This window comes from Schistocerca gregaria, chromosome 8, assembly GCF_023897955.1.
Source record: "Schistocerca gregaria isolate iqSchGreg1 chromosome 8, iqSchGreg1.2, whole genome shotgun sequence".
Classification (NCBI taxonomy): Eukaryota; Metazoa; Arthropoda; class Insecta; order Orthoptera; family Acrididae; genus Schistocerca; species Schistocerca gregaria.
The window spans coordinates 163,286,768-163,308,518 of NC_064927.1; the positions used below are offsets into that span (position 1 = coordinate 163,286,768).

The 21,751-nt window shown below is 38.9% G+C and overlaps 1 protein-coding gene across 2 annotated transcripts in view; it reads left to right on the forward strand.

Annotated features, from left to right (window-relative positions):
• LOC126285372 (histone-lysine N-methyltransferase SETD1B) overlaps window positions 1–8,987 on the forward strand; it is a 189,714-nt gene extending 180,727 nt beyond the window's left edge. For both annotated transcript variants that reach the window (XM_049984697.1, XM_049984698.1), the window contains exon 15: window positions 6,822–8,987. In XM_049984697.1, the coding sequence (XP_049840654.1) occupies window positions 6,822–6,995 (174 nt within the window). In that variant the 3' untranslated portion in view covers window positions 6,996–8,987. The remainder of the gene's footprint in view (window positions 1–6,821) is intronic.
• Window positions 8,988–21,751: the final 12,764 nt, after the last annotated feature.

Consider the following 21,751-nt stretch of genomic DNA (forward strand, 5'->3'; position numbering starts at 1 on the left):
AATGAAAAGCACATTTTTGGTACAAATTTTAATGGTGTTTGACTTTACACCGGGAAATATTTTTACTACATGTCGCAGTTTTAGAGTTACTTAAGAACACCATAAAAAGTGACCTTTCTGTTTTGGGTTTCAACCAGTTCTCAAATCAGAGTTAATTCTGGAGTGATAGCTTTCGTGAAGGGCTGTGGCAATTTATTGTTAAAATTTTAGCATTCGAAGTGTCTTTACTTTTTATGTGATCTAATTCCACTCACCGTGTATCAACTGTTGAATGTTCATCAGAAGACCTCAAATTATTACCTAGTCTTAAAAAGCATTGTGCACTCCACAAGTACTTTGTTACTCAATCAGCTGTTTCCTCTGCGAAGTGCACCCCTGACCTATCAAGTGCAATCCTGCAATTTTCCACCCCATAACGCAGATCTGGAAATCTGTAGCCAGATGTGTCTCAGACTTGACGGAAATTCTGATTGAGACTTTGCACTTGGCTCCGAACCAAAGGATCGTGATTAGTTCTGGGTATGATATTGCAAATAGAAAGTTCTGCTTCCACCCCACAAGTGGGGCTTAGTGTTGACATGGGGCACAACTTGAAGATGACACTCGATAACTGCAGGCATGTTCCTCATCCATATCTTGGGATTCACATTGGATGTCTGTCCAGCTCTGGACACTATTTCCCCAATGGGCCCTGGATGTTATTTCCCTAATGGGCTCCATAACATGACTAGCTTTGATGCTACCAATAACTAGCCCTTTCTCTTGTGCTCCTGCTCTTGTTCTGCTGAAGGAGCGACCATTTTTTCAACCATAAGGCAAACAAGCAATATCATATGACCATTACCTTTGTTCACCATGTGCCTCGAGCGACATGAAGACTGTACAATCTGCCACTCACTCTGCGAGCATGGTTCCCCATGTCGTGTAAGCTGGAAGATGTGCTGGCTGGATGCCACACTGATATGCCCCTATTCCCGGGCAGCAGCCAGCAGACATCTAGCCATGGTCAGTAATATCTTCAGTTGTTCACAAATGGCTGCCAGCTCCTCCTACATCCACACAAAGCAGTTGACTTTTAGACAAGGATTTGCACTACCAACTTTGTTAAAAAATCTAACACAGTCTACAGCATCATAGGCGCTAGTTCACTGCACATTGGCAGACAAGCAAATGTTGCTAATGACTTGGTTATGGACTGTAACAATTCATGCCTTAACAGATTTACCTTATACGAGGGTCAGTCAAAAAGTAATGCCTCCTATTTTTTTTCTACATTTAATTGTCAGGAAATTTAAATGCAATTACATAGGTTGAAAACCACAACATTGAGGATCATTTTGTCATTTTTCAATGTAATCTCCGCCCATCTCTACAGTTTTGGTCCATCTTTGAACAAGGGCATGTATCCCAGCACGGTAAAAATCACAGCTCTGCTTCCTAAGCCATTGACGCACGGATGTTTTGACAGCCTCCTCATCTTCAAAATGAATCCCACGATGAGCTTCTTTTAGTGGCCCGAACAGATGGAAGTCTGATGGTGCCAGGTCAGGGCTGTATGGGGGATGAGGCAAAACTTCCCATCCAATTTTGACAATCTCGTCAGAGGTGTGACGACTGGTGTGTGGTCTTGCATTGTCATGCAAAAGAAGAACATCTGCCATTGATTTTGTTGGGCGAACTCGCTGAAGACGTGCTTTAAGTTTTTTGAGGGTTGTGACGTATTGACAGGATTTATTGTGCATCCCTGCTCCAAAAAATCAACCAGAATCACACCCTCTGTATCCCAGAAAACTGTTGCCATAACTTTCCCTGCCGATCGCACAGTTTTGAATTTTTTCTTCCTCGGCGAGCTTGTGTGACGCCACTCCATTGACTGCCTCTTTGATTCAGGTTCAAAAAAATGCACCCATGTTTCGTCCCCGGTCACAATTTTTTTCAGAAACTCATCTTCCAAACGGAAGCGCTGCAAGTGTTGGGAGGCTATTGTTTTCCTTGCCTCTTTATTCTGATCGGTTAACATTCTTGGAACCCACCGTGCACAAACTTTTGAGTACCCCAACTGTTTAATAATCGTGATCACACTGCCTTTACTAAGAGAAATAATGCGACACACTTCATCTGCAGTCACCCGACGGTCACCACAAATGATGTCATCAACTTGCTGAATGTTGTGTGGAGTCACTGCACTCATCGGCCTGCCGCTCCGCTTTTCGTCAGTCAACGGTGTTTGCCCTTCAGCTTCCTTACGACGACGAACCCATCGTCTAACAGTGCTGACATCCACTGTCACAACACCATACACCTTCTTCAGTCTTTCATGAATGCGTATGGGCGTTTCACCTTCTGCATTCAAGAATTCAATCACACAACGCTGTCTCAAACGAACATCGATGTCGGCCATCTTACAAACTTCTGCTGTGCTGCCACCTGTTGACACAGAAAGTTACTACTGCAGTGGATTGCAGAAGAAGGTTTGAGGAATGGCGCCAAATTCAAATTTTTCACTTAACTTAATTTTTTTAAGTAGAAAAAAAATGGGAGGCATTACTTTTTGACCGACCCTCGTATTATTATGCGAGTGATGCTATTTAAATATGCACCTATATCTGCATTTACATACATGCTCTGCAAGGCTAGGTATAGGGCATAACATGTCTCTGTATGAGCCCCAAATTGCTTACTTTGTATTTAGGAGCTCTATGCCTGACAAAATGTTGGAGACTGTAGAATCAACCCCAGAACTCTATCAGTAAATTGTAGTTGGCTATTTGCCTTCCCTAAACCTTACCTTACGTGCTCATTCATTTCAGGACATTTCATGGTGTTATGCTTAATTATATAATCAATGTGTCTTAGATAATTGGCATTCCTTTAATACTGAATTCACATATTACAGTAACTGTGTCCTGCCCATCCACATTAATTAACATTTAAAGCAAACTAACATTGTTGACACCACCCAAGATATCCTGAATATCCATTCCCTGTCCAAAAGATAGTTTCTGTATGTAGAGAACAGGAGGATTGTTTCCACACTTTCTTATAGGTGGCCTACTCCTGATATTACTTCTGCCTCTGAAGAACACTGACATCCAGAACAACATATTGGGTTCTACTGATCAAAAAGTCTTTCAGTTAGTCTCATATTTGAGAATCTATCCCATATGGTTGGATCTTTGCCAACAATCTACAGTGTCAAACACTTTCTGAAAATCTAGAAATTTAGAATGTAACTTCCCTGTTGGTGTGCGTCCATGATTCACAGGACATTGTGTGTGAAGAAGGTGAAGTGTGTATTACCAGGGCAATGCTTTCTAAAATCCATGAGGTGTGGACAGAAGCTGTTCTTTGTCCAGGAAACCCATTAATATTAATTAGAATTAATTCTTCAGAAGACTGACATTAAGGATCTTAGTGATAGCTTCAGTTCCAGGTGTTTAGGTGTGTTACGATTCACTAATTGTGATGAGTGCAAGCAGAATTGTTACTGAGAAAATCATCCTAATGTGAATTTGTGACAATTATAATTGTTTTATCTGCAAACTATTTTGCTTTGGAGTTAACTACTACTGATAAAGGAAAGTCACTAATGTATACCAGGTACCTGTATAGAACTAAGGAGAGCACTTGGTGCTTGAGCTGAGTAGTAGCTTACATCCTGTTTTTTCTGCAGTACAACGCAAATGTCTGCTTCGTACTGCTCAATTCTGACACATTAACTTTCACATGACACATTGACTTTCACCTGACTGCACAATACTGTAATTTATTTAGTAATGGGGTGGTTGTATACTCTTCAGAAGAGAATTAGACGAGTTTGCATATTCAGTGAGTCCCACCTCATTATGGTAATATTAAGTTGCAATGAAAGATTAATTTCTTATGTGTATCGAGCACTCTTCACTAGGTAAAGTATCATCACTCCCAACATTGTATTAATTACCAATCCTCCATATTTTAGTGATGATACAGACAACTCTTGATAATTTGAAAAGGAAGACACCAAGGAAAAAGTTCCAATTACTGAGAGTTCAAAATAACAGGAGTTCTAGTATTTGATAGGAATGAAGGAAAAAAATTCGAGTAAATCACAGTTTAATCGAATGTAAATTGTAGTACATACATATGTACATTCATATTTAAATTTAAATAATGTGGAATATGTAGATACATACAATATATGAAAAACATACCAAAGAAAACGTTACATGCATTTTGAAAAAAAGTAGGTGATTTTCATTTAAGAGAGTGACATCCAGATAGCACTGTCCAATAAATTTTCAGTGGTGATGAGAGCTGAGAAGAAATCATCTGTTCTGAGGTTGTAGGAGAATAAGGTGCTGACAGATGACCTTGCCTCACTCATTGTGAGTGGAGTTGGCAGTTGTTATTCGTTGTCTTCCATGTCCACATCCTGACAGGCCAACAGTTCACCACCATGGACACCAATGTTGTCATCAACATGATCAAAATCCTCAGTGGTTGACTCGCTGCAGCCATGTAGAAGTTCCAACTCAGACTGGCAGGGCATGATTTTATTAATCCTCTCGACTGATGGCTGTTCCACATTTTCTCTTTACAATACAAACCCTACTTTCTGAAGCAGTTATAAAGAGTGGGAGGGCTGACACTCTTCCAGGCATTATCAGTCATGGTTATGGCAGTCAGAACTGTTATGTTTGCCTTTTCACCTTTGTAAGTGCTACCCAGAGTTTTAAAATTTTGTATTATGCCCTGGTGCAATCGTGATGTCGAATTAAGTGGAGGAAAGAAATCAGTTTTTCTTTATCTAACAGTAGTGAGTTACATACAGCGCACTTGGCCAAATACAGTAAAATTTTGCATTTCTCCTCTGTCACATCATTATTAACCGATGTCAACCATTCATTAAACAATTCTGTTGTCATCCGTGATCTTTTCTTTGAGGAATAAGGTATGGGAAATTTTTTTTACAGATTTTCTTACTACGAGTGGTTTCATCCTCTGAGATTAGCCCATGTTACAGGCTAGAAGGACAGCTATTCTGTCTTTGTGTGTTTTCCTCCATGACACGTTTCATCTTGGAATGCTAGGGTGTGGTCAGGAAGACATTTATTTTTTAAAAAATCCTAGTTTCATATGTGTTGAAGACGTTGCATGAGTTATAACTATTCAGGAGTTTTATTTCATCAGTACGTTCAACACAGAGTGAATTGTCCACATTTGCACTCTCTACTCAGATTTCTTTACTGTGATGGCAGGAGTTTTTTTAAAAAATTGAGAGGCACCCCTCATATTCTGCAACTCCTTCAGTCATGAGAGATTGATCAAAAGACTTGGCTTTTTCCTCCAACATGAAACCATCCATGGGAATGTTATGTCCTCAACACTGATGTATCCACTACACTGATACTGATGTATCCTCTGAGCAAGCCCTCCTCAAGACAGGAAAATTCACCCTGACAAAACGTTTTTCTTCCTGTGCCAAAGACACTTCCAGTGACACAACCTTTAATTTAAAAATCACCCACAATGTAGATAATAAAATAGGAGACTGAAACTTCCTGGCAGATTAAAACTGTGTGCCGGACCGAGACTCGAACTCGGTCCGGCAAGCAGTTTTAATCTGCCAGGAAGTTTAATATCAGCGCACACTCTGCTGCAGAGTGAAAATCTCATTCTGGAAATAGGAGACTGTTTTGCAATATCTTTTTCCAAAATGCCACTCATTAATTGAAAGACACTGGTTCCTTCTAGTGCTCATGGCATGGTACAACAGCAGACTGCATACTGAATGGGATGTAGGTCGGAGAAACAAATGACAGGTGGTCTGACTCTATACTGGGTATAATAGAATTATGGTGACTTCAGTGGGAATCAGCCCTGATTTCAAATTATGAAGTGTTCGTGACATATCTTTGCCACTACAACTTCAAATTACCTAGGGCACCAAAAGCCATTGATTTTTCTCAAGTAGTTTTCAAGGGACTGAGAAAAAATTTCAAATTTTCAAGAGTCAGCTGTGTTATAACTATATTGTTATCCAATACCATAGTTTAACCATTAAAAATTGATTTTAATGCAATAAACTATATTAGCAACCATCTTTTTCTGTTTTGTACATGGGTATGTACACCCCCCCCAACACACACACACACACACACACACACACACACACACACACACACACACACCCTTAACACCAAACAATACTTAGCATGGAAGCATAAAGCATTCATTCGCAGAGAATCAACTGACATTAGAGAATAAATTGAATAGCTTGGGGGGAAAAATATGGTTTAAATTGTTCTCCATACATGTTTTCAAAATTATTGGAAAAAAAACCATAATATGAAAAGGCAGACTATAAATGTAATTTCTGTCTTCGTGCTGCTGGTATAAGATTGGACAAATGGGGGTTGGGGGCTAGTAAATATTATTATAGGTCCTAGTACCCAATCCATGACAAACAGCTGATGTTATGTCACTTGTAACTTTTCCCTTCTAATTTATAAAAATGTAAAGATAAAATAATTTAAATAAGACTTGGTGCATTGAGGTGAGTTTGTCATGTCCACTTTTAGTTATTTGAGCTGATACAGTATTACAGCTCGCTCACTGTAAAGCTGTGATGAAATATATTCATAAATGGGTTTCACTTCATCTATATAATGTCTATATAATTTTTTTCTTTCATCTCTACCCTATGATGGTCTTAACATAATGTCTCAAAATATAGGCTACTAATGATGACAAATTTAACTAAAGTCTGTTTATGTGAAATAATATTTACATTTGCTTCAAAAGTTTTAGTAATGATCAATTTTCTCCTTGTTTTGCAGCCGAACTGTTACGCGAAGATCATTACTATCGAAGGCCAGAAGAAAATTGTAATATACTCAAAGCAGCAGATCAATGTTAATGAAGAAATCACTTATGATTACAAGTTTCCTATTGAAGATGTTAAGATTCCATGTTTGTGTGGCAATGTACAGTGCAGAGGAACTCTTAATTAATGTCACTACTCAATGACATTTGTGTGTGGAACATCTTTGGACCTGCACATTGGATTTACTTTCTCATTTGCTCACTGGGGTGCAGTGCAAAACCACAGAACAGGTGCAATGTGTATTGTACCCCAGTACTGTTTGTGTTCATTTTTTTATAATGCCTCAACTGGTTTGTAAATATAAAAACAACTTTTTACAAAGTACTTTTTTCTTCTGAATCTTTGAAGTGTGTTGAGAATGAATGTCTGAAAAAAGTGCATGTACTTATGTGTCTGTCTGACTTTACCCAGCAGTCTTGTACTTTGTAAGTTTAATGTAGGAATCTGTACTTGCTCTCTGGTTATTCTGCAATGTTGGTTTTAAACCATTCATTTGTAAGCAGAAGTTTCAGCACTTGCTCCTTCTTGAATGCTGTTTCTGTAAACTCTTTTCTTCCCTTTCTATGCATTAGCCACACATGTGCAGAGCATCTAATTGCAGATACAAATATTATTGCTGCCACTGTTGTTGATGTTTTTAGTATTGTAAATTATGTGGTGTAACATCCTTTATGCTGCAGCATAACAGTATCTGTTTCTGAAATTTACTTTGCTGTATTCTTTTCCTATCAACAAAATTTTAAAACAGAACAAAAAATACAGATACTCCTTGTGGCAGGCAGAGCCTATAAATCTGAGCTGTACATAAAATATATTTCTTAAAACTGTTTGTGATCTGTGTGTGTCAGTAATAAGATCTCAGGCAGTATTATTTGAAAGGAACATACTTTGTGGATGTGACAGAACATTCCAAAGATAATTGAGCATGATTGAAAATAAAAAACTCTGTGGAAATGATTAGCTATACTAGTCACATGTGTAGAAGCTTCTTTCTATATACATTTTTTTTTAAATTTCATTTTCAGAGAGTTTTCTATTTTATTAATGGTCAAGTTGTTTTCATTGCTACCACTTTTGTAATGTTACAGAAAATTATTTAATATTCAAAATTCGTTTTTGGCTGAAAGTGTAGTAATTTCTTATTAAATTGTTTGCATTGCGGATTCTATATTGTGTGAATGATGTTCAGAAAACACATTTTCTTAAAACCAGTTTTCTCAAGAATAATATGGGATGACTGAAGGTTGTGACTTTTACGAATGACCAGCTTCCAAATGATGTGGTGTATATGTGTTGTGTTAGAGTAATTTTTTTTTTTAGTTTTAAAACCTGGAAATGCTTAACAAGTTCAGCAGTTTACAACTGTTCATTTTAATTGTGTGGTTGAAATCCAGCCCAGTACTTCCTGGAGCTATTTTCTGGAGAAAGACGTGTTCATACAAATGTGCGCAACTTCATGAATGTATGAGTGTGTGGGGAAGGAGAAAAGTAGTGCTGTTACAAAAGTCTCATTGTTCACAGTGATGGTGCTTATGTGAGAAAGAGTGGTTAATAGTGTGTTACACTGAGGATGATAGAATTTATCAGGACTATGACCTATGGATGAAATATGTAAAGGATATTTTTGACCATAGTGTAAGTCAGGAACACACAAATAGTGATCTGTTCAAATCAGTCTATTTTGTTTTTAATTAAGTGGTTATAAGCAATGTAAAGCTATGAGCCATAAGTTTCATTCATGCTTTGTATATATAGAAAATGATTGATAATTGTAACTTCATCATTTGTTCCCAAATGCTATGGATGTGTTTATTAAACTGATTTCCTTTTTTCTACCTGTAACATATAAGTGTATAAATATCTTCTGTACATGATTTGTACTTTAAATCCCATTATTGTTTGCTAACAAACAAAATGAACATTATAAGGTGGCACTCAGCCACATCACTGTGAAATTCACTATGATTGGTGAAAGATTTTTTTTTTATTTATGAATAGAGAGTACTATATGTATTTATAGTAAAGGACATAGCAAAGTGCGAGCTATATTGTATAAATTCATATTTTCTGATGAAACAAAAAATCAAATACATTAAAAAAATCATCATTTTATCTGGAAGTATGACTGCTTTACTTGTAATGTATCAAACAATGTAAATATGGCTGATTTCATGTTGGGAGGCTGAGAGTCAGGTACTGACTTGCACTGAGTAATCTGTTTAATATTAAATGTTTGAAGCCAACTAGTCTTAAAATTTCTCTTCAGTACCCAGCATTAACATATTAAGCCTATAAAAAAGCAGGGATGGATAAAATAATCATAGCCACCAGATGTTTGGGAGCTACTGTATCAGTTTGCCAAGGCAAAGAGGCAGCACTGGCTTCTGATGTGGCAGAGGTCTAAAATATAACTTGCAGCGTAGGCTGTAAAAACATGAGACATTGTAGGAAGACTAAAGTCAAACAATAAAAGATGACAGACATTCAATGTAAATAAAACTGTTATCAAAATCCTCAATGGTTGACTCATTGCAGCCATGTAGAAGTTCCAACTCAGATTGGCAGGGCATGATTTCATTAATCCTCTCGACTGATGGCTGTTCCGCATTTTTTCTTTACAATATAAACCTTACTTTCTGAGTCAGTTTTAAAGAGTGGGAGGGCTAACACTCTTCCAGGCATTATCAGATAACTTACCAGATAACTGATACTGGCTCTGAGCAACAAAAAAATTAACGTGTGATGTGTGGAATAGAAATTTTATAAACACATTTGAGTTGGAAGAAAGAGAACAGGAATGTCTTAATCCTTACCTAGTGCTCACCTTAATATTTTTACTATCTACACCTAGTGCTCACCTTAATATTTTTACTATCTACATTTCCATCAGCTGTCTCACATGGACAACTTTTCTACTTACACTCTCACTTGCTGTAGTGACTTTGACAGGCAGTCTTTTGGTTGTAGTTGTTTAAACCATTTTATCTTGAGGGCCATGTGTATGTGGTTGTCGCAAAAGCAAATTGGCACTTTGATAAAGACACTGGACTTGTATCTGGGAAGCCATGTGCTCAAATCCACATTCAGATACAGAATTTTCATGGTTTCCCTTAGTCATTTAAAATGTACCATGGGCTGGTTCCTGTAAGAGAAAGCGTGACCTATTTTCTTTCCTGTTCTTCCCTAATCTGAGTTGTGTTCTGGCTCTAATGACATCATTAACTAAGATATTAAAACTTACTCTTGCTTTCTTCTTGTATGCCTCATATCAAATCCTCTTTAATATGTAGCCTAATGTTATTACTCATTATCAAATGCTATCATTTTTTGTCTGTTCTGCTTTCTGGAGACAATTCATTTCTGCAGTCTTGATTCTACATATTAAGTTCAGTTCACTGAATGTCTGTGATACACATGTATCTTGTGAGAATAGGAATACAAATCAAAGTTTTATATTATTTAATGTGTTGATTTTCTTGGTGTCACACATATCTCACCTGATTTCTGGATAATAAAGTGTTCGTTGTTATTTTTCACTAGGTATCCTGATATGGCAACTGAGATCTCAGGTGCTTCTCTTTTGGCAGATAACTACAAGATGTTAAACACTAGCTTTATATTCCAAACATCCATCAAAAGTTTGAAAGGCAGGCCTTCCACGTTGTTAATCAGTTTCTGTGATGTCATCCTGCAGTGCAATCTGCATTTGGACTTTTTAAATATACATTTTATTTAATTCAAAACTAATCATTTTGACTTCTTTTACTCCTTCCCGTAACTCTCTTGTGTTCTTCTTTGTCCACTTGTAAGCCACCTACACTGTAATCATTGTCAGTAATTTGTGGAAATGTTCCTGCTGTACATTTTGTTAATATTTTCTCTCCCCTGTTGTTCACAATATTCAGAGGACATTATTTTTCTTTGACCGTGACCTTCAAGAAACAGTAGAATAAATTAAGACATTCAAGAAACAATAGAATAAATTTTAACATTTTGTAGTATTGTCTAGATGTGATCAAACTCTTCTCAACAATTTTTTTGTATTTTACATAAATGTCAAAATTCTCATCTGTAATGTGGGTGTTTCAATTGTCTTCCATCTTTCTAACCTTTTATTGCATTCCTTCTTTCCACCGTGATGTAATTTCGCATTGGTGTACTCCACTTACTCTGCTTGTAACCTTTTGACTGTTGTCAGAAATGTGTACAGTTTCTCTTTTTTTCTGTTCAGTACACTCCTCATCCATTTTCTTTCTATTCTCCTTCCCTCATCTCTCTCTCTCTCTCTCTCTCTCTCTCTCTCTCTCTCTCTCTCTCTCCCCCCTGCCACCTCTCCCTCATCTTCTTCTTCCTTTTCTTTTAAATGTTGAGTTTCTTCTGTGTTATCTGTTTTGGTGCCTTCTGTAATGTTTCTAACTGCCAATAGAAAATTGTTAGTTACTGCAGTGAATTTTGATATGTTCATAATCCAGTTGCATTCATGATTTGATCTTTCTTCATAATATGTAATTTCTTATGGTACTTAAATTGTTGTTTGGTTACTCTGTTGTTTGTAAATGATTGTGATAATCGCTACAGTGTTATTGGTCAGACAAAAATCAGGCATCCTCTCATTGCTGTTATTAATTTCTTCAAAATATGTAGCAAATTTGCCACTGCTCTCCTCTGGCTGGTTCCTGACTCTGGTATCACCATCTTTTAACATTATAAATTCTTCTGTGAGCTCTCTGATCCACTTATTATTGCAAATGAACATGTTGTCTTTCTAAAATATTATTATTATTATTATTATTATACAATGGAAAATCCAGGATGGAGGAATGACAATGTTATAAAAAATATAGGTTCCTACTTAATATATATGAGGACGTCTGTTCTGACCCCCACCCCCTTTCTTTCTTTCTTCACCTGATGGATTTGAATCTAGTGCGCAGACCTTGAATCTTTGTTGCACCTGTGAATTTTTTCCCACCTATCAATAGTGTCAGTTGCTGGCAAGCAGCAGTTGAGTGAGGTCGTGTATAGTGCTCGCGTCACTTTTCAGTTGCAAGCGAAATGACTGGAGCAGTGCTACTGCATCAAATTTTGCCAGAAACTGGGTGCCAGCGAAGTGAAAATCATTTGGAAGATTCAGATGGCTTTCGGTGACAATGCTATGGGCATCACACAGATTAAAGAGTGGTACAACTGATTTAAAGATGGCTGGACATCAGTGGAGAGTGAGCTATGTCCCAGTTGGCCATCAACATATCAAAATGATGAGGTCATTGCCAAAATGAACACTGTGGTGATGCGGGAGTGTCGTGTGACTATCGGAGAAATTGTGAAAGAGGTGGACATAAGCACTTTTTTGGCACATTCCATTGTGACCATAGATTTGACCATGAAGAGAGTTTCTATGAAATTCATGCTGACAGTGGAGCAAAAGTAACTTTGTGTTGAAGTCTCTCAGGATGTTATGGACTCCACAAACAGTGACCCCCATTTCGTGAACACCATAGTCGCTGGTGATGAGTCATGGGTGTATGTGTATGACCCCGAAACAAAATCCCAGTCATCACAGTAGAAGCATTCCTCGTCACCAAGACCAAAGAAGGCCTGCCATGTGCACAGGAATATCAAAGTGATGCTGACTGCTTTCTTTGACTCCTGCAGTGTTGTACACTGTGAGTACACACCACAGTGTTAAAGAATCACGAAAGAATCCTGTTGGAATGTCCTTCATCGGCTACGTGACACTGTGCAGTTCAAGAGGTCGGACTTGTAGTCCACAGAAAATTGGTGCTTCCATCATGACAATGCTTCAGCACAATCTTCACACTTGATTCAGACCACTTTGGCAAAAAACCAGATCCCTGTGCTTCAACAGGCACGTTACTTCCCTGATATGGCCCCCTGTGACTTTTGGCTGTTTCCCAAACTCAAGAGGCCATTGAAAAGAATGTGATTTCACACAAGAGAGGACAGTATGGCAGCAATGACAGTTCCATTCCAAAAGAGGCTTTTCTGGCATGCTTCTAGCAATAGTGGTACTGCAAGAAGTAGTGTGTGGAATCCCAAGGTAACTACTTTGAAGATGGTTAGGTGTCCAACATTTATGATGAGGTATTTTTTTTCCCTGGTCAAAGGTCGGATACTTTTCTAACAGACCTTGTACAAGAGGTGTTGAATCACAGACAGGCACAACAAAAGAAAAAAGTGAGTCTTTTGGGTGCAGGAATAGTAGGAGGAGCTTGGGGAGGGGAAGGGGGGGATGACTTGGGCAGGTTTTGCACCTTGGTCTGTCGCAGTTTGTAACCCTGTGGCAAGTGGTTGGGAGTGGGAGTGACATAGGAAGGGGCTACAATGTTGTGTAAGTTGGGTGGACGATGAAACACAGCTTAAGGAGTGGTGGGAAGGACATTGTGTTGAATGCTCCTCATTTCAGGGCAGAATGAGAGATAATCAAAGCCCTGGTGAAAGATATGGTTCAGTTGTTCCAGTCCTGGATGATGATGCAGGCAATCATTTTTAGCTGATTTGTGTGTGTGTGAGGGGGGGGGGGGGGGGGGGGGGTTAGTTAGAGGAGTGGAAGTTTGTGAGGATATAATAAGGAAAATCTTTTTGTGGCCCTTTTTTTTTGGGGGGGGGGGGGGGGAATATTGTCTGCCTCTGAAGGCCTTAATGAGACCTTCAGCACACTTGCAAGGGAGTTCTTGTCACTGCAGATACTTTGAACACAAATTGTTAGGTTGTATGTGAGCGAATTTTTTTGGTGTGGAAGGGGTGGCAGCTAGTGGTTAGTAGGTTTAATGTGCTCAGAGGTGTGAATGGAGCCATCGGAGAGGTGGAGGTCAATGTTCCAGAAGTGGCATGTAGGGTTGGGGAGAACCAGGTGAAGGGGACGGGAGAGAAGGTGATGAGATTGTGATGGAATGTAGAAAGGGTGTCTTAGCCCTGAGTTCAGATCATGAAGATATCAACAATGAACCTGAATCAGAGTAGGAGTTGAGAGTTTTGGAAGGCTAGGAAGATTTCCTGTAGATGACCCATAAACAGGATGCTGTAGGAACGTGACATCCATTTTACATATTCCTCCTCCAACCAACACATCATCTTCCCTGCCTCCATCCACACCCTGTCCACATTAAACCCACTAATTATCAACAGCATGTGAATTTCGACAGCCGCCACCCTTCCACATCAAAAAATCCCTCCCACAAAGCCTAGCCATCTGTGGTTGACAAATTGGCAGAACTGAGAACTCCTTTGCCCAGTATGCTGAAGACCCCAAACACAGTCCACAAACAGAATTCCCATGCCATATCCTCACACACCCCAATCCTCCCACCATCACCAGGAATCAGCTTTAAAGGAGTGCCCCTTTAGTTGCCTAATATCACCCTGGATTCGAACAACTGTACCCTATTCTTCACCAGGGCTTCGATTATCTCTCATCCTGCTCTGAAATGAGGGCTACAGTACTCAAGATCACTCCAAAAGTGGTGTTCTGTCACTCATGCAACCTACAAAACATCATAGTCATGCCTGTGCCACTCCCACTGCCAATCCCTTGTTACAGGGATCATATCTCTACCAAGGTGTAAGACCTGCCCAACTGACCCAACCAACACCACCTACTCCAGTCCTGTCACAGGATTATTATACTCAATCAGAGGCTGGGCCACCTGTGAAAGCAACCGTGTAATATACGAGCTCTGTTGCAAACACTGCAGAATGTTTTATTATTATTTTTTTTTTTTTCTTAGTATGTTTACCAACCAGCTGTCCACTAGAATGAATGACCACCAACAAACTGTGATAAAGAACGAAGTTGACCACATGGTGGCATAACAAGCATCTGAGCACAACATGCCCAGTTTTAATGGCTGTTTTACAACCCGGTCACCTGGATCCTCCCCTCCCTGACCAGCTTCTCTGAACTGTGCAGATGGGGGTTGTCGTGAAAACAAATCCTCCGCTCCCGTAATTATCCTGGCATGTGTCACAGTTAACCCACTGTCCTCGCACCCTCCAACCAATCGTTTCCATCTCCTCTGCCCTTTCACTCCCCCCCAGTTCACGTCACCACACCGCCTTCAGTATACACTGTTCCACACTGGCCCCTGCAGTCGTGCATTACGTTACATTATCTTATGAGCTCATATACCTGCCATGACTCCCTTCCCACATTCCTAGCTGGCAAACCAGTTGCCTCCATCTGAGCAGCTAGCACTTTGTGTCCTTGTCCCAGCCCCTCTCCCTGTCTCCTGATTCCCTCTCCTAACCACATCACCTGACACTCCCCCTCCTCCTCTCCACATTCAGTGACCTACCAAATTATAGTGTTAGTCCAGCCAACACAACATAGGTGTGTGTGTGTGTGTGTGTGTGTGTGTGTGTGTGTGTGTGTGTGTGTGTGTGTGTATTTGATCAGCTTTTAATCTGTAAAAGACGGTCATCTGTATCTTACCTGGACTATGTCATAAAACTTGTCTAAATCTGCAAAGCAAAGCATAACCCATTCCGCACTGCTATAAATTTTTATTCTGCCTCATTTTCTCATACATTATTTTACCAAATAAATAGCTCATCATGCATTTCACACTAATGCTTCTGTAGCTGTTATGTCGCTTCCATTCCCCTTCTTGAAAATGGAAATCATAAAAGATCTTTTCATGTCTGGCGGAATTTTAATCCGTAGACAACAGCTGTTCATAAGGTCATTATTCTTTTCTTCAAATGGTGTTCTCCAGCTTTCAGTAATTTACCTTTTTACTCTATTGTGTACAGGGTTCTGTCTTTAATTAGAAAGTCAGTATAATGCTTCTTTTATTCCTTAAAGGTGTTACGTTGTCTACGGCTTTATTTGCTGATGCTTGCTTCACAATAGTAAATGTTTTCCACACTACTATAGTTTGGGATCCATCCTTTTAAATGATCAAGTTGAATGCATTCCTGTTTTCAATCTTTTATGATTTAATTCTGTTTGTTAGCTCCTAAAAAAATGTTTTGTAATTAGACTATATTGAGATAATTTAGTTGATAATCGTTTTTGCATCAATTTGTCATACCCTCAATCAACTTCTTAAGGTTAGCCAACATCCCTGGATGGTCATGTTTGTCTACACTCCTACTCTCTGTACTTCTGTATCAGTTTTCTAATTGCTTTTTTAATATTCTTAGTGTCTCTTTCACCACTGTTATCTTCTGGCATCATTTTTAGTTCACACTCTAATGTTCATGGAATTTTTATACTAAATTGATTATGTTTCTGGAAGTGTTTTGGGGTATCATTGCTGATGGTTGTACATATCCAAACATCATAAGGAAATCTCTGTAGCTTGAGAATTATTGTGTGTAGAGACTTTTATGTTGATTTCTGTCAGTACTGGTTAAGGACAGAGAATTTTTTATGTACAGCGTTGAATTATTTGCATCAGCCACTGACAATTTGCTTTTGGACCCGTCTATCTCCAATGATTCAAATGTAAGAGTGATAGTGGGTTGTGTTCAGATCATAAGGAAAATCATAAACAGTGACTCACTATACTGTTTAGAGAGAAGTTGTGAGATGAGAGGGATACCGGGAAGAGATTTATAAGGTGAAAAGTGTATATGTAAAATCCTTGCTGTGTTTGTGTATGTGTGTATGTATGTATGTATGTATGTTCCACATCTCCTCCTAACCCAACAGACCAACTTCAACAAAACGTGGCACACACATCCATTATTGTCATGTAACAATCGCTATGGGGCTGAGAACCACCTACCTATCGTAATTAAGGGGATATGACATCTTAAACAATGAGGTGCATTATGCATGACATTTAAATTTTATCACTTCTTTGCTACTATTTTCAATGAATCTACCTACAAAAATGTGTGATTGTACAACACACAGTTTAAGAGATTTGATGTCATAAACGATGAGATGTGTGGAAAAATGGCACATTTTGCATGAAGCTAAATCCCCGACACCTGGCATTGCTTCTGATAGCTTTCAACTGTGAATCGCAAATGACTGTAGGCGAAAACAATAGCTGTTCATAGATCTTTGGAGAGATGTTGCCATAGAGACACTTACAGAATTGTATTGTAAGCTTCTGGATATGTAACTAGAAGTCTGTACTAGTGTGCAGACAACCAAAAATCTTGAAAAGTACTCCACTGTTTCATTTCAAGTTTTTAGGTTACTACCAAAAATTTCCAAAGAACCTTGATCAATTTGCTTCCGATTTTTATGCGATGCTCCAATAAACATTTGGTCGGACCTGACCTACACATCTTTATGTACACGGAACATAATTATATAAAAACAAGTCATTGTTTAATGGTGTTACCAAAAATGTCTTAAGTTCTTGACAGATTTTCTTCTAATTTTTATCTGATACGAAACTTAAGCTACATTTTTTCAAATATATATAATGTAAACGTAATATTTACATGGGACATATAGTTACCAAAAATCTTGAAAAGTTGTTGAGTAGGAAAACGCACCCATGATATTCGGGTTTTGCTTGACACAGTCACTTCATTTAAATATCTGGATGCAATGCTGCAAAGCGATATGAAATGTTAAGAGCATGTGAGGAGTTGTGGTAGGGAAGGCAAATGGTTGTGACTGATTTATTAGGAGAATTCTAGGAAAGTGTACTTCATCTGTAAAGGAGACGGCACATAGCATGCTAGTGCAACCTTTTCTTTAGTAGTGCTAGAGTGTTTGGGATTTGTACCAGGTCAGTTTAAATGAAGACATCGAGGTAATTGGGAGGAGGGCTGCTAGATCTGTTACTGGTAGCTTCGAACAACATGCAAATGTTGTGTACGTGCTTCAGCTACTCAAATGGGAATCCCTGGAGGGAAGGAGACATTCATTTTGAGGGACACTATCGAGAAAATTTAGAGGACTGACAGTTAAAGCTGACGGCAGAATGATTCTGCTGCTTCGAACATACATTACACACAAGAACCTCGAAGATATGGGAAATTAGGGATCATATGGAGCTAACACATGGTTTAAGAATCATGAAAGAAGGTTGTATACATGGAAGAACCCTGGAGATACTAAAAGGTATCAGATAGATTATATAATGGTAAGCCAGAGATTTAGGAACCAGGTTTTAAATTGTAAGACACTTCCAGGGGCAGATGTGGACTCTGACCACAATCTATTGGTTATGAGCTGTAGATTAAAACTGAAGAAACTGCAAAAAGGTGAGAACTTAAGGAGATGGGACCTGGATAAACTGACAGAACCAGAGGTTGTAGAGAGTTTCAGGGAGAGCATAAGGGGACAATTGACAGGAATGGGGGAAAGAAATACATTAGAAGATGAATGGGTAGCTTTGAGGGATGAAGTAGTGAAGGCAGCACAGGATCAAGTAGGTAAAAAGACGAGGGCTAGTAGAAATCCTTGGGTAACAGAAGAAATATTGAATTTAATTGATGAAAGGAGAAAATATAAAAATGCAGTAAATGAAGCAGGCAAAAAGGAATACAAACGTCTCAAAATTGAGATCGACAGGAAGTGCAAAATGGCTAAGCAGGGATGGCTAGAGGATAAATGTAAGGATGTAGAGGCTTATCTCACTAGGGGTAAGATAGATACTGCCTACAGGAAAATTAAAGAGACCTTTGGAGAAAAAAAGAGCCACTTGTATGAATATCAAGAGCTCAGTTCTAAGCAAAGAAGGGAAAGCAGAAAGGTGGAAGGAGTATATAGAGGGTCTATACAAGGGTGACGTACTTGAGGACAATATTATGGAAATGGAAGAGGATGTAGATGAAGATGAAATGGGAGATACGATACTGCATGAAGAGTTTGACAGAGCACTGAAAGACCTGAGCCGAAACAAGGCCCCCGGAGTAGACAACATTCCGTTAGAACTACTGACAGCCTTGGGAGAGCCAATCCTGACAAAACTCTACCATCTGGTGAGCAAGATGTACGAGACAGGTGAAGTACCCTCAGACTTCAAGAAGAATATAATAATTCCAATCCCAAAGAAAGCAGGTCTTAACAGATGTGAAAATTTCTGAACAATCAATTTAATAAGCCACAGCTGCATAATACTAATGCAAAATCTTTACAGAAGAATGGAAAAACTGGTAGAAGCCGACCTTGGGGAAGATCAGTTTGGATTCCATAGAAACACTGGAACACGTGAGGTAATACTAACCTTACGACTTATCTTAGAAAAGAGATTAAGGAAAGGCAAACCTACATTTCTAGCATTTGTAGACTTAGAGAAAGCTTTTGACAATGTTGACTGGAATACTCTCTTTCAAATTCTAAAGGTGACTGGGGTAAAATACAGGGAGCGAAAGGCTATTTACAATTTGCACAGAAACCAGATGGCAGTTATAAGAGTAGAGGGGCATGAAAGGGAAGCAGTGGTTGGGAAGGGAGTGAGACAGGGTTGTAGCCTCTCCCTGATGTTGTTCAATCTGTATATTGATCAAGCAGTAAAGGAAACAAAAGAAAAATTCAGAGTAGGTATTAAAATACATGGAGGAGAAATAAAAACTTTGAGGTTCGCCGATGACATTGTAATTCTGTCAGAGACAGCAAAGGACTCGAAAGAGCAGTTGAATGGAATGGACAGTGTCTTGAAAGGAGGATATAAGATGAACATCAACAAAAACAAAACCAGGATAATGGAATGTAGTCGAATTAAGTCGGGTGATGCTGAGGGAAATAGATTAGGAAATGAGACACTTAAAGTAGTAAAGGAGTTTTGCTATTTGGGGAGCAAATTAACTGATGATGGTCGAAGTAGAGAGGATATAAAATGTAGACTGGGAATGGCAAGGAAAGCGTTTCTGAAGAAGAGAAATTTGTTAACATCGAATATAGATTTATGTATCAGGAAGTCATTTCTGAAAGTATTTGTATGGAGTGTAGCCATGTATGGAAGTGAAACATGGACGATAAATAGTTTGGACAAGAAGAGAAAAGAAGCTTTCGAAATGTGGTGCCACAGAAGAATGCTGAAGATTAGATGGGTAGATCACATAACTAATGAGGGATTATTGAATAGGATTGGGGAGAAGAGAAGTTTGTGGCACAACTTGACAAGAAGAAGGGATTGGTTGGTAGGACATGTTCTGGGGCATCAAAGGATCACCAATTTAGTATTGGAGGGCAGCGTAGAGGGTAAAAATCGTAGAGGGAGACCAAGAGATGAATACACTAAGCAGATTCAGAAGGATGTAGGTTGCAGTAGGTACTGGGAGATGAAGAAGCTTGCACAGGATAGAGTAGCATAGAGAGCTGCATCAAACCAGTCTCAGGACTGAAGACCACAACAACAACATGGAGGCATATAGACACTCGCTCTGTTTGTGAGTGGAACAGGAAAGGAAGTAACTAGTAATGGTACAGGATACCCTCTGTTATACACTCTATGTTGGACTGCGGAGTATCGACGTAGATGTAGACCAATTTTCTCCAAATTGTTACATGGTACTTTAATGAACGTTCAGTTGCATATGCACTATATATTTTTGTAATATATGGTATATAATATATATTTAATGTAAAAAGAAAGAATGTTATTACCAAAGACCTCGAAAAGACTGCTTCAAATTGTTACTCAATACTCAAATGAACATTTGGATGGACATAAACTATAAAGTGTTTTAAACAACACTGCACAAGTTTTCTGTTGTAACCGACAGGGAGAAAGAAAACGCTGTGCTGTTCTCTGCTGCGTAAATGTGCAGTTTTGTTTTCTTTCTCACAATCAGTTTTAACTATGAGAGAAAGTCATTTAAACCATTAGACAAAAAATGTTCCTCTCAGAACATTCAGATAAGTAAGCAGAACATGCATATACAATGGTGTGCTGTTTTGTTTTCTTCCTTGCCATTAGTTTTCACAGAAAATAAGAAAGTTTTACATATATCTTATCGTCATATGATTAGACTACTGCTGCTGTATCTTTAATATGTAATAACAATAAACATAGCCTAAGATCAGAGAGAGAAAGGGAGGGAGAGGTGATGGACCGAGAGGTGTGGAGAATGAAATAGGCATAGCAGGGCAGGAGGAGATGGAGAGGAGGGGGAGTATGTGATGGACAGAGAGAGGTGGAAGGTTGATGAGATGGACAAGGGGGTGGGGTGGGGGGGGGGGAGACTACGATGTGTACCCAATTCCCATACATATCAGTGGTTGTAAAGCACTGCCATGTTTGCTAGTATTGTTTATAACCACATTCAGAGGTAAATGAACACTACAGAGAATGTATATTTTGCAAACTATTTGGATATTGTACTTAGACATTTGTACATTATGCATATTCTTTTGTATGATTTTCTGATAATTTTAAAGGTATTTTCATGAATACATGGAAACGAATTTTTTTAGATATTACACTACAAACACAGTTGATGTTTTGTTTTTGTTTCTAATAGAAAATTGGCAAAGTGCGTAACTGGGCAATGCCAAATCTGTCAAGTAGTTTAACTATATTACGAAAAGGGTGTATTGCTATTCACTGCATAAATGATACACCGAGTTAGACAGGTACATTGAAAAGAGTACTACACATTGAGCTTTTGACCAAAGCCTTCTTCAGAAAGGAAAAACAAACTCTCACCAACATTCACATTCAGATAAGTAAGCACACATGAATCGTGCACCATTCTGTGCTCTGCCAGTCTTTTCCCCTTCTCTGCTACTCTCCTTTTCCATCCCCCTCCCATGCCCCCTTCCTCCACAGCCTCCCAACACTGTGCCTTGCAGCTTTGTCATGCCACCTCCTTCTCACTGCACTCTCTACCAAGCAGTGCTCACTTCTCCCCCGCAACACCCCTCCTCCACTCCATTCACCCACGTACCTTGCTTTCCCTCCACCTTCACCGCACCACTTCAGACTGTTGCTTCCGTTCCACACA